At 38.9% G+C, this 14219-nt stretch overlaps 1 protein-coding gene across 1 annotated transcript in view; it reads left to right on the forward strand.

Annotated features, from left to right (window-relative positions):
- Positions 1–9597, forward strand: part of fig4a (FIG4 phosphoinositide 5-phosphatase a) — a 68315-nt gene extending 58718 nt beyond the window's left edge. The window contains exons 23-24 of the mRNA XM_042503358.1: positions 1124–1198; positions 8036–9597. Coding sequence (XP_042359292.1) covers positions 1124–1198; positions 8036–8213 — 253 coding nt within the window. The 3' untranslated portion in view covers positions 8214–9597. The remainder of the gene's footprint in view (positions 1–1123; positions 1199–8035) is intronic.
- Positions 9598–14219: the final 4622 nt, after the last annotated feature.

Below are 14219 nucleotides of genomic sequence, written 5' to 3' on the forward strand. Positions count from 1 at the left end.
TTGTCTTTGAAGCAACACAGGGCTGCAACTGACTATTTCATTGTTAATTATTTTTTTCTCATTTTCTCCCTTAGCTGTTTGATACTTAAAATTTAAGAAAATGGTGAAAATTGTCAACCCTTCAGACTTATCCTGGGACCATTTTTTGGTTTTCAGATCCTAAGATTGAGTTTGTGGAGAGACTTAACAGACGAGTTGTAAAAGAAAATAGACATGAGGACCGACAAAAACTTACCCTGACATCCCCACATTTAAAAAAAATAATTGCTCGTGTCTTTGAGGATGAATGTTTACAAGATTCTAGTCTTTACTTGTTTCTTGTAGGTATTAAAGAGTGTTAAATTTTACCTTGACATGTTTAGACTGCTATCACCCTGCAGTCTTCCTCAGAAGAGTCAAGTGATGTCGCTGTGATGTGTGTTATCAAGATTCACTTGGCCTGAGCTCTCCATGTCCTAACATCGATTGTACTGAGGTCCTGTAGAGGAATGTATGCTAAGATGGAAAAAAAAAACAACTTTTGTTTTACTCACGACTTTCATTTCTTAGATGTATAGCTCTGACTTTGATTGCAGCCATAGTTTTGAGGCGTGATTGAAGCATGTGAATATACTTTTTAAAAAATCCAAATTGTCTTGAAGAATGTTGTTCATATCCTCCTACTGTAGTGGCACATAATGAGAATGAAACTGCATTCATTATTCAGGCTGGAAGTTGGAGTGGCTCCAAAGATGTTAGCTGCAGCCAAAGCTCTGCTAATCAGTGCATTAATATTAAAAAATCATAAGCAAGAGCCAGAGGGGAACTCTCAACTGTTGCACATTATTGTGTGTTTGCTGGAGAAAAAAAATAACCTGGGGGTATATTTGAGATATGATGACATTCAAGATCTCAGAAGACATTTTCAACTCATCTCTCAATGTTTATATTAAAAAATAGTGAAAATAGGAATGTGCAGGGTGCTTTAGAGATTAATTACACTGCTAGTTAATCACCTTTTTTAATTGTATTTCTAATCATGGAGATGGAAGGTGCATTAGGCAGAGACAAACATATGTCCAGTAAGTGTATATACTGTAGACTTAAGCAGGTTTTCAGGATTTTTTCCCTTTTTTTTCTGCAGGTTTGCACATCTGGGCGAGAGCCAGCACAGGGTGGAAAGAACCGAACGCATAAACCTCGCAAACATCATCTGCTTGTGAGTAAAACAGATGGCAAATCAACCCCAAAAAACACACATAGACAGAAAACAAACGTGCCCGAACTCAATAATCTTTACTCATGTGTGATGTTGAGCATTTCACATCAGTGTGGGTTTATAGTTATAATCCGACCCTTCTTAAATACCACTCAGTAGCCTTGGGATAAGTGAACACAGTTGCTCTCACTAAGTGGTCTCCAGGGAGGCTTCTAGCTGTGCACTGTTTAATCTTAAGCTCTTTTAACCAAACACTCTTTCTTTTACTTGTTGTCAACCCAGCTATTTCCCAGTCAGTCCACCCCTTCGCCTTCCTGCTCGCTGCGGCTGTGACCCAGCGGGCGTTTTGTTCTCAGCCAGATTCAAAACTCAACCACACGTGGGATGGCAATGTGCAGCCACACAGACACAGTAGCAATTTCCCTCTTTGACTTGCTCTCTTTCTTTCTCGCTCCGACTCTCGCTCATGCATTCACAGACAGCACATCAATGGCAAAATGCCTCCGTCGTTGTGATTCCTCTTAATATCTATTCTCTTCTCACTCTTGCTCTTTCCCCTTTTCTTGCTCCCTCTCACACATAATGTACATGCCTGTAGGCACATACATACAAGGAGCTTTAGGTTTCTGCAAACCCAGCTACCCCGAGATGCAGCAAAACTGTCAATGCACTGAATGATCTTCTTGCACATCTCATACTGTGTTACAGTTTGAACACTTGCTCCACTGTGAATGATTGGGGCACCTGACACTAAGCCGTCAAGTAAATATCTTTTTAACATAATTCAGAAGTGTCCTCTCCTGACCTTTGACAGTCTTGTGCATATTGCTGATGAGAGTTTAGTGCAGCAAAGTGACCGATAATCTGGTTCCTCCCACATTAAAAAAGTTAATATCATTCTCTTATAACGGGAGGACGACCAGCAGAGGTGATAGCGCAATACAGCACAAACCTGCTGAGTTTGGAATATCAGCCATCTCTACTAGAGCAACAAACATTTGGAGCTTAGTTAGTGTTGCCTAGAAAGCCATATGGATAATAATAATAGATAAATGAATAAATACATACTACTAATAATAATAATAATAATAATACATAAAAAGCCTCCTTCCTTTCCTTGTGCTAACCTAAGCTAACCAGTTCCCGGCTGTGTTCTAGCAGAGTAAAAGGCATTTTTAAAATATTTGTCAAGTGTTAGTGATATTTTTGTGGAGTGCTTTCTGCACAGAAATAGTTTACCAGTCACTCGGCATTGTGGTATTAAAAACGTTTCCCCCAACTGGAGAAAAATAACACTTTCAACTCAAAATGAGAGATGCTGAGGCGAAGGCTTTTGAAGGAGAAAGAGCCGAGAGGCAGCAGAGGCATGAGAGGAAACAGAAGAGGTTGTTTTATTGTTTCGCTCTAAAAATACATCCAGGTAGCCAGATGGGCTTTGATGTGCAGCTGTATGCATCATGGCTGGATGGAACATAAACAGAAATCTGTGAAGTGATACAGAGCAGACAAATGGTAAAGAGAGGACAAAAATATATCAACGTGACTGTGTGTGTGTGTGTGTGCGTGCGTGCGTGCGTGCGTGCGTGTGTGTGTGTGTGTGCGTGCGTGCATGCATGTGTGCGTGCTGCACTTAGCCTTGTGAAAGCTCAGGTTAAAGAGAGCATGTGCAGGTGAAGATGAGATTTCTGTTTATAAAGGATCGCACAGCTTTGTAAGACGACCATGAGCCGTTGCCTAGAAAGCCATATGGAGCTAAAAGTAAGAGAAGGAAAGGTTGAAGGTCATGTGACACCACTGGAGTGGGCTGAGGGGTTTTTTTTGGCTGTTTGCTGTTTTTATTACACCACATACATATTGAAAGAGTAACTAAACCCCCCAACCACTTTTTTCATTAAAAAAAACCCAGTACATATGGGTATTTAGTATTGTGTGTACTCTGCAGATTATTTTCACTATTAATCATTTAAAAAAAAAAAAAAAACGCTCATCACATTTTGCAGAGCCCAATGTGAAGCCCTTAATTTATTCTTTCGTCTAACACTCAGGAACCCCCAAACTCTTCATTTACTGCCATGAATGCCAAAGATAAGCAGCATTTTTATTACATTTAAGAAGCTGACACCTGAAAATGTTTAACGTATCTGCTTGGAAAATGACAAACAATCAATCCATTATCAGAATAGGTTGCAATTAATTTTCCCTCCAACTGCCTAATCCATTCATTGACTTAATTATTGCAGCTCTAATTGTGTAACAAAATATGATGGAGTCTGAGTTTTGCGACATAAAGTGAGATTATTGAGTTATACTTTTTTCTGACAGATACATCTGTCATCTAAAGTGCCAAGAGCCTTAACATATATCAGGCTTAAAGGGATACTTCACAGATTTTCAACCTGGTTTGTATCATAACAACCCTCAAAAATCCAACATAACTCTGCTCAGACTATAAAAGGAGGCAGTGCTGATTGAATATAAACATATAAACCAAGATTATGACACTGACTTGCCTATTCCTCGTCTAAAAGAAACAAATTTGAGTTTTTAGCTTTAATGACAAAACTGAGATCAAACAGTAAAGCTAAGCAGAGCTGATCAAATATGAATTGAAATCTGTTATTGTGTGGCCTATTTCTCATGTTTTCAGAAACATGTTTTAGCTTACAGTTTAAGTGTAATATGAGATTGTTTGACCCCAGCTGGCCACCATTGTGTCAAACAAGCATTACATTACCCATCAGCATTCGGAGCATTTATTGGTCTGGTGCAGCCCAGTGCATTCTGGTAGTTGTAGGTTTTCTACCTCTTCAGCCGCAGCTCTTTTCCTCTTGTTTTCTGTGACACCAATTTCAGAAGTATTTGCATCTTTCTACTGTACAGACAGCCAGTTTTGTCAAAAGACAAAGAGCAGTGAAATACTTTGAAATAGTGAATAGTGAAATACTTTTTTAGAGGCAAAAGTGGTGTTAGTGGCTCTGTGACACTGTACAGCACTTTTGCACAGCAGTACTTTAATCCAAAAGCTTGGATAAGCATGCTCACAGTGACACTGCCAACATGCTATTGTTTAGCAGATGTAATGATTACCATGTTCATTATCTTGGGTTCACATGTTAGCATGCTTACATTTGTTAACAAGCACTAAACACCAAGTACAGCTACGTCTGTTCTAGTAAAGATATATCATTTAAAACCACAAATGTCAGCCTCATGGTGACGCTGGAGGAAAAGTCAGGGATCACTTAGGATTCATCCTCTGGCAACCATGAATATCTGCATCAAATGTTATTCCAATCCATGCAGTAGATATTGAGATATTTGGGTCTTGACTAAAGTGGTGGCAGACAGACATTGCCATCCATAAAGCATAAAAATGATTCTCAAATCCTTGATGAAGTCTCTCAGTTTGAAAGAGAACAGATAATACAAATGTAATTCTTTAAGTCTCTCTGGATGTGTGCAGTTGTCTAACTGTAGTAAAGGCAGTGAAGCAGCTCAGGTCTGACAGCTACATTGATTTCTTGTCTTCTTTTGATTATTATGACAAGATAAAAAAAATGGTGATTTGAGAGAAGCTTGAAGCAGAGGATGTTGGTTGAACTGTATAGCCTCTGGCTCCATCTTACAAATGCCATCTGTAACCTTTCTGGAGCAAACACATGACTCTTGTAGCTCTCTTTGAAAATGAAAAGTCTTCTTTGTTTGCGTATATGTGTACTCAAAGAAATGCTTTCTATAATTTATCACAGGTGAAAGTTATTACACTTCACACAAAGGCGGCAGACACACAGATATTGGCGTTTATGTGCAAGAGCAACCTCAATCAGATCTTTTCATCATGTTTCACTTTGCATCTCTCCTAAACCACCTGCAGCGTCACCTTTCTTCATTCTGGCCATTCATTAGTCCACCAGTCCACTCTGTCATCCACGTGTCAGGTCCACAGGGTCCGACAGTTGTTATGCAACAGCGCTATTCTAAGACACTGTTACAGAACCCCAAAACCTTCAGGGTATGTCTGTGTATTTCCTGTAGTTCCTAGTAATTCCTGTTGAGCAGCTTCAGTGGGGTGTGGTGATGTGTTTCCACCTCAGATTATAATGAGCTTTTAAGTCACAGATCCAGATGACTGAGCAGTTAAAATCTCTGTATCTGGTTGATCCCCAGCACATTATGTGACATGTCGACAGGCTGTAATGATTGTCTTAAAGAGCTGCCAAGTGTGAAGAGTCTCCAGACACAAATCAAGACCTGTGTGTTTAACACAGCAAAACATGTGAACCATTACTGTTACCTTATACAGAGATGAAAGTGAAGACTCATTACAATAAATAACCATAAGCTATTTGCTTTGGCAGTGTAGCCTGGTTGAAGAAGTGCAGTGAATTTGACTGCTTTAGCAAAGCAGCTGCTCAGAGGATGTGGTGCTCTCAATAAGCAAATGTGATATACTGAATATTCCAACAGCATTCCCACCTTACAGTCAAGTTTGTGCCAGAGGGCTCTCTTGAGCTGCTTAGGAAGACGCCAGAGTGAGCTGTCCTGACAACCAGATATAACTTATACTGTGTTGCTTATGGTTGTTAATATTTTCAGTGGAGGTGAGCCTGACCCTCCCCCTTATTGTAATAACAGCTGAATCTTTTCACAATTTCTTCATCCCTTGTGCACCCTTTGAAACATTTTTGTCTTTTTCATTTTTTATTTATCAATAACTTTGGCTGTGTTAATGCAAAATAAATGCTATTTTCCTGGTTTCCGCGATGGGCATTAATGCTGTATTATGAAGCAGCAAAACTAAAATGATGTGTGTGTGTGTCTGTGTGTGTGCATGCGCACGCATCTCTCCTCGTCCACCCATGGCGTCACCTTTCTTCACCCTGGCCATTCATTAGCACCTGTCGACTCTGTCATCCACGTGTCAGGTCCACAGGGTCCGCCAGTTGTTATGGAACAGCGCTATTCTAAGACGCTGTTACAGAACCCCAAAACCCTTCAGTTTGACACCTCCCCCTGTTAAGTTCCTCTATTTACCCATCAGGCAATGGGAGAGCTTTTTCAATTGGTGAAGGTGAAGGTGGAGAGGAAATGAATACTATGGCAGATTCCTGTTGAGCAGCGTCAGTGAGGTGTGCTGATGTGTTTCCGCCTCAAATTGTAATGAGCTTTTAACTCACAGATCCAGATGAATGGACAGTTAAATCTGTCCTCTTAAGCTGTGTGTGAGGAGTCATTAGACTTGTGTGTTTAATGGAGCAAAACGTGAGTCAAGACTTATTCCAATAAATAGTCTTTCTTTCCTTCTTTGTCAGGCTTTTGAGACACACGTGGCCAATTTTAAAACATCCAAATTAAACATTTTGGTAGTCATTTGGGTTCCTTTGAGGTAATCTTGTGTCTGAACTAGGTAATTTTGTGTCTCTCCGAGAAAAAGTTTGTGTCTTCTTGTGGTTGTTTTGTGTCATTTTTATCATCGTTATGTGTGTCTTTATGGTGATTTTGTGTCATACTGAGGTAATTTTGTGCCTCTCTGAGTTAATTTTTGTGTCCCCTTTGTGAATGTTTTTTTTTGTCATTTGGGTCCCATGGAGGTAATCTTGTGCCTAACTTAGGTAATTTTGTGTGTCTCAGGTATTTTTTTTTTTTTTTTTTTTTGTCTTTTTAGTGGGGATTTTGCCCATTTTCTTGTCTGTTTGCAGTTCATCTGCATCTCTTTGTGTTTCTTTTGTGTGCATGTGTGTGTGTCTTTGTGATTGTCTTGAGTCTATTCCTGGTCAGTATGTGTTAATTTGACATTTGTGAAGGCCGGGGGCCCCCTCACACTTTGGGCCCCTGGGCTTGTGTCCAATGGTCCTGTTCTGTAATCCCCCATGATGGGGGATGTCTTGGTAGTGCGCACTGCAGGTGGGAATCTCAAGTTGGGTTTCACCTCTCTGTTTGTTGTGCTTCCACAATTTGCTCACCAAAGAACCTGAGTTGAAATACCAAAAATCCAAGAGGTAAACCTCAAATATTGCAAAAACAGCTTTTACGCTTGGATAAGTTGAAAAAGTATGTGTGGCCCTCTTCTGGACTGCCAGCTGTTGATCTTGATGAATTCCTAAATAAATATTTGTACACTATTTGGATGTAAACCTAGCTTTAGCCTGTCCAAAAATTCAAACGTGATGAGAATGCTCCTCAGCTTTTAGGTGGCCTCGTGACACTGCGTCTTTGGTTTGGAGCTGGGTGCTAGAATCTTTTCATGACTTTGATTTAAATCACACCATTAGTTGAGGACTCTATAATGATATTCAAGTGTTCAAAATGTATCTCAAGGATTCCTTGATCTATGATAGGCTCTGTTGAGGTTTGATCATGAAGGAGGTGCATGTGTAAAGTAGCCATGTGTCTGAGGAGCCGCTCACTGGGGCCTCGGCTGCTGTTGAACTCTCTGACTGAGTGGATAACCTGAACAGCGCACAGCTGATGATCCACCTGAAGAAGATGACACGTGCTTTAGAGTCAGTGAAAATCACGAGTAATCCCATAATGCCCATCTCTACAATGTTGTTTCCATCAACAGTGCTCTTAATGACTCACACACTCCAGCAGATTGTCATGAGATGTTGGTCGGACTAAAAAAATGGTAGAGTCCTCGCTGCATGTTTTCCATCATCTCGTGGCAGCTATAGATAGGAACCATTTCTCCCTGATGTTGCACTTAAACATGGCTTATTTTTCATCTCTCTCCACGTGATTTGTCTGAACTTGGTGCTTCACTGCGTCCATTATTTGAACATGCTTCTGTGCCCCCTTGTCTTTTTCTCTTCTCCCTTCTTTGTCCCTCCTTCTCAGAGAGCCAGTGTCCTGCTTCCCTGAGGACAGCATCTATGCCGCCTCTCCCCCGCAGGTCGACAGAGACAGCCGCGATGAGTTTGAGAGCCATGTGATGACGGGTCAGGGCCAGGTGAGGGTGCTGTGCAGGGAGGACGTGCTGATGTACAGGGAATACGTCAAGAACAGATACATGTGAGACACAGAAGACAGGGACTAGATCTCTGTTACCCATATATGCAAATCCAGATTATCAGAACCAGTCCATTACAAAATCCCATCTTGACCTGACTTTTAAGATTTTATTTTATTTTTTGATGCAAGATATTGTCTTGCATGTGTAAATCCATTTCGCTTCAACCTGATTTTTTTCTGCTCAGAGTGGACAGTTCATGACAATGATAACAGCCCATGTACAACCCATGTGTCCTGTATTTGGACTTAAATACGTGGGTTAATTTTTCCTTTTAATCAGTCAGTTTGGTTTAATGTCAGTTATGTCTGCTCACAATGCCTCACTAGGATGCCTTAATAGTGCTTTTTATTTGTTGTTTGTCTTGTTTTCAATTAAATTTTAATTGCAACTATTTTAAGAATGTTCATTTAACAATATGTATGTTAGGAATGTGTAAATAAATGTTAATTGCTTTGACTTTTAAAAGGAAATCCCTTTATTATTTTTTTTTTACTTGGGCCCAATTTTCCCATGTTTGTGGTTCTCAGTGACTAATGGAAAAAAGGATATTTAAACGCACATCATATAGGTGCAAAGCTTTCAAAAAACCTTTAATGAGGACAAAAGGTAACGCCGCAACACTTACTACACACCACACAAGTTTATTAGAGACAACGTTTCAATCCCACGTGGATCTTTGTCATGTCAAATGTTTGATGAAACCACACCTATATTTATGCATAATGCGCACCAGTAGGCTGACCAGCTCTATGGTTGCAGTTGTGGTTAACAGTCTGAACCATTCAGGGTAGTTAAACAATGGACAATCAACAGTTAAATAGATTATTTAGTAAATACATTGATTGAATGCATCCTTCAATGTATTTTACTATGTAATCTACGGAAACCAGAGCAGCATTAGCTTCCTGGTTGACCTACAGAAAAACATCATCCCTGGGGAACTCTATTCGCTTTAGGATTATGCTGCAGATGTAAAAAACAAAAAACAAAACTCCATCAGTCACTTAAACACACACAAAAATGGGAGAATATGGTCCAACTTGAAAAATACATGTTTCCCTTTAAATATTTTGAGTGTTAAATGCTGGAACCAATAATGTGTTGGCGGGTACAAAGATAACTATGAAGGATTCTTTAAATTCCACCTCAGATGTGCTTTAAGTTTAGATTTTTTTTTTTTTATTCTTTGTGTTAAACCATCATGCCATGACTTTGTTTTTTTTCAATTCTCACAAAAACTATATGGAACAGCAGTCTTACATAATGTAAGTCATACATGTATTGTAAATATATATCTGGGTCTGCAAACAAAATATTTCACTTTGACTTTCTTAATTTACAAAAGTGCACACTGATTTTGTTTTGTATAAAGATATATCTGATGTCAGCTGATTATTGTATGTGTTACATTAAACATTTATTTATTATCGTGATGTGACAGAATTTTCTGTGCTACATTACAATTTTACCCTTCTTTGCTCGTCCACTTTTATGCCCTTGCTCTGTTGTTGATAACAAAAAATGGATAATTATTCCTCTCAGGCGGCTTCTGTACTTGTTCTTCATCCCTCCCACTCCTCTCTGCTGTCTTTCTCGCATTCCCTTTTCACCAATTATTCACCCCTTTTCACTTTTGTTCTGTCACACCTTTCTCTCTCACTCTCACACTCTCTTTCAGCACTCAGCTTTCCACTACAGGTGTCAGAAAATGTGAAATGTAATGAATGCTGCCTTTCCTGTAATGCACGTACACAATCAGTCAGCATACTGGCTGACCACTGCTCGCTGCATCGAGTGCCGCGTGAGCCCGTGGACGGGGAGAACAGAGGAGGGGTGCTTCAGCATGTGATGTGTGAGAGAATGACGGGGCAATTAAAAAAAAATAACCCCTTCACTGCATCTAAATTAACTCAGGAGAGGATGGAATATGCTTTATGGTTTAGCAGTTTCTAAATTTGTGCACTTCAGTCCCTTTTTTTCCTCTTGGAAGTCCGTCAGCTGACTCACAAGACTTCGACCTTCATACTTTGTTGGTCGTTTGGTTGATGTCACCATTGGAGAGCTTTTTTTTGCTACCCAGGATGCTTTCATTGGCTTCCCTTTTTTTGTTTATCAAAAAGCATGTGTTCCAGCTTTTGGATGATAATAGTTTATCTCCACAGTGAGTTAAGTTGATTCTTTCTCCGAATCCTTGTTTTCCATCTGATAAAATCAACAGCAATATATAGATGTTATACAAGGCGAGTTTTCTTGGAAGTACTTTCTCAGGAGTGATTTCCTTTGAAGTTGCAAGATTTTTAACCCTCGGGGGTTCTCTTTCTGCAAAACTATTTCATAAAAAAGATGCATATTTAAAATGTTGCTGCATTTCAGTCACAAATCAAAAACATAGTTTTCCTCTTAGTGTTTTTTTTTGTTTGTTTGTTTTTTGTTTTTTTCAGTTTAGATCGTTCTGGTGTGAGTTGCTGCGTGTTGGAGATATAATTACTATATCTATACCTTAATTATGTTTTGATTTTAATTGTTTCATATGAAACACTCAGATTTAAAAATTTAAAAAAAGAGAAAAAAATGGCAGTCAGCCATAAAAACTTCATCTATGTAACATGCAGCTGCATGAAAATAAACTCCTCAGATTATTAAAATCCCCAAATTCCTTAAAACAGTACATGGATATTGTATCCTTATAGCTATAGTTAGCCATACCCACCTTATAAACATAAACAGTGATTTTCTAGCTTTGAGGCAGGTACAGCACAATGGTTCAGACACATTCACCAGATTATGTGACCTTTTCTTGACCTTCAATCTTTTTCTAAGTCCTTAAGTCCTTTCAGGAGTGATAGAGTTTGTAAAAGGGATATTAGTGAATATGACCAGTTTTCTCATGAGAAGTAGATGTTTTGAAATTGAGGTGTTTACACTGAATGTGTCCCTGCAATTCATCAGATACATTTGATCTCAGTTTTTCGACCTCCTCTAGTTCCCTACCAACCAGTGTGAAACTATTTTTCCTCTTAACCAAGCGACAACATCTTGGGCTGAAAAATGAAGCCAGCATTTAAGCACGAAAAACTGCAGTCCCTCAAATGTCCCCTTGAGGCCGTGTCCAGAAGGCAGTCAGTCCCCATAGACAAAACAAACTCAAAGACAACGTACACACAAGGACGGTAAAAAAGGAAATGAGAGGATGTACAAAACCTTGACAAGGTAAATAAAAATATATAAATAAAGTTATTAAAAACAACACAGTAAGCCAAGTAATGATAAATCTACTTTAGGTTAACATTTTGCAGTTACTGACACTTAATTTGGCATAATTACAGATTGTTGTATGTGGAATCTAATAGATGTGAAATATGGAAGCAAGAAGAAGAAAAAATAAATTAATAATTATAATGAATATTAATATTCATCTCTAAACACAGTGAGTGACTTTTTATGCTACTGTATCACCAAGGTACACTATCATGTCTTCTTCCAAAAAAAGAGAAATTGGGGTTTCAAAATAACAAAACACAGAAGGAGAGGAAAGTGAGAGACAGCTCACAGAAGTAGTAAAAAAAATAAATTTCAGTGAGAGAGACATGGATCAAGAGAGGAAGGATGGTGGGGGCATGGTGAGTCTGCTTATGCACAGGACCCAGAATTTGGTGCTACATCCCTGGTATCAGATACATTGCTCATTTTAAAATATGGTCACTTCTGGTTCCAAAAATCCAAGATGGCGAAATACCAACATAATCGAAGCATAAAGACGAGAGTCTATAAACCGGTGAGTCATCATGGCTGCATGCACTATTTTTATACAGGCTTCCTTCAACCTGTTGAACAGCTTCTTTTCTATCTTCCATGATAAGAAAGTTTTCAGTCTCTGTTGTTCCATTAGAGGCCTCTTCTCCGTCTCATAGAGACATGCTGAGTTTTTCCTGAGTAGGGTATGATTGTAAAGGGCATGTTTTTGTATGAGCACGTGAGTGCATGCTCTCTTAAAAACAAGAGCAACAAGAGCAAAAAGGTGTGTGTGTGTGTGTGTGTGTGTGGGGGTGTGTTTACTGAGCATACTCTCTGTGACAGTACAACAGCACTGTAAATGGAGTTTAAATTTTGCATGACCTTCATGACCTTAAGCTCACTTACTTTTATATCTGGCATGCACACACACACATCTCTCAGTACACATGGATGAATAAAGTATCTAATGTGATATTTTGGGGGGCAGCTTCTTCTCGGCCACGAAAATACCTGACTGTTTGTTTGTGGTGGTACATGCTTCTTTAGGAGGAGGAAATTTAATTTGGTTTAGTTTTCATCATAGAAAACAATCGTAAATTATTCTTGGATGTATTTTGGTCCTGTGTGTGGTTTGGTATCTGCCTGGGCCTCTGACATGAGTCACTAGGCACTTCATGTGGCCGCTTAGCTTACGAATGAAGACAACCCCCTCTCCACTGACAAAAGGTGGTAAACAGCTGTTGCCTGGAAACCAAAACTGGTTACCATATTGCCATGCTGCTTTGAATCTCCCCCAGCCATCACCCTGTCTCTCAACATTTCATCCTTTGTTATCACACGTTATTTATTTATTGGGTGCAACAATTTTGTTAACCATAAATATAACACTTGTATTAAGATTTACATTCAGAGTATACAGTATAATTTTTTTTAGTTAGTCACACCTACAGGAGCTCCCTCTATCTCTCCACTCTGTAACTTATAGTCAAGTTCTTTCGTGGCCACACAGAAAACACCAAACATTTTGACTTATTAAACACAAGTATAACTTTAACACTTTAAGATCATGCTTTTGGGTCACTACAAAGTCTCTTCTTTAGGCCATCTTTACATTTTTAAACATCACAGACATGCAGTTCCAGTATGTTACATAGCATGCCGGCATTGTAGAAACAAAAGCGTTGTGGCAGGTGTGAGCAGGGGGACGTTTCTAGAATTTGAGGAATTTGGGGGCTTAGCCCAGATGTTGGTATGGGATTCCTCCATGGAAATCTTTTTTTTTTTGTGCACTCTGGCACCTTATTTACCCTTAGAAACCCCATTTATTTACAAGCTGTGATGGGAGAAATGTTAGTAGTTGTAAGTTGTTGGTACTGAGTAGAATACTTGTCAAATACTGTTGTTAAAAATTCATTAAATAGAGTCAGAGTAAAAACTTAAACATAGGCAATTTATTTATGTTAACAATAGTAGGATGTAAAAAAGTGTAGGCTACAAGGATGGACATAAATTAATGTTAATGACTGTTAGATCTTGGTCTTTTTTAAATAATTAGGTCTATTCTTATTTTTGAAGAATGGCTCGTTTGGAGGGAGGTGGGTGGCATCCCTGCCGCACATCATCAAACGCTTACAGCGGAATCAACCAATCACAGCAGCGTGTAGTTTCTTTTTTTTTTTTTCAATTTATCAGTCTCATAGACTCTGTATAAAATCTGTGTCTTTACATACAGTTTATGATCTGCCTGCATCATTCCCGTTCAGAAGTGTGACTCTGCAAAGTTAGAATATTTTCTTAAAGTTGGTAACTTCCGAGCGACTGACTTCCGGTTTAGCGCTTTACTAGTTTGAATGTGGGTCTAAAAAATTTAATTTTGTGGCTCTTTTAGACTTTCCAAATGTAATCAAACTGGATGGTTTTAATCTAAATAGTGAAATGAGTTGTTTCGCTGGGGTTCTGACAGTCACAAAAAATAATTTACTGATTTTACAGAAGTCTCTTTCCTGAAGTCATGGGAGTATTTCTGGGCCAGTAGGCACCACAGTATAATTCCAGTTTTGGCCATGATGTAACATTTGCAGCTTTTTTTTTTGTTTTTTTGCCTCTTTGTTTCTTTTTTCCCTGTTCCTGCCCTAGTATCAGCCCTAATAGCAAAACATAATGTCAAAAATAACTAGAAATGTCTTCTTGCTGATGGTCTCATTTTTTTGTGTAGGTCATATAATGGCATTAGTGGCCCATTAAACTGACACTGTTTTATGATGAGTGATCAAC

The sequence above is a fragment of the Plectropomus leopardus genome, chromosome 16 (assembly GCF_008729295.1).
Source record: "Plectropomus leopardus isolate mb chromosome 16, YSFRI_Pleo_2.0, whole genome shotgun sequence".
Taxonomy (NCBI): domain Eukaryota; kingdom Metazoa; phylum Chordata; class Actinopteri; order Perciformes; family Serranidae; genus Plectropomus; species Plectropomus leopardus.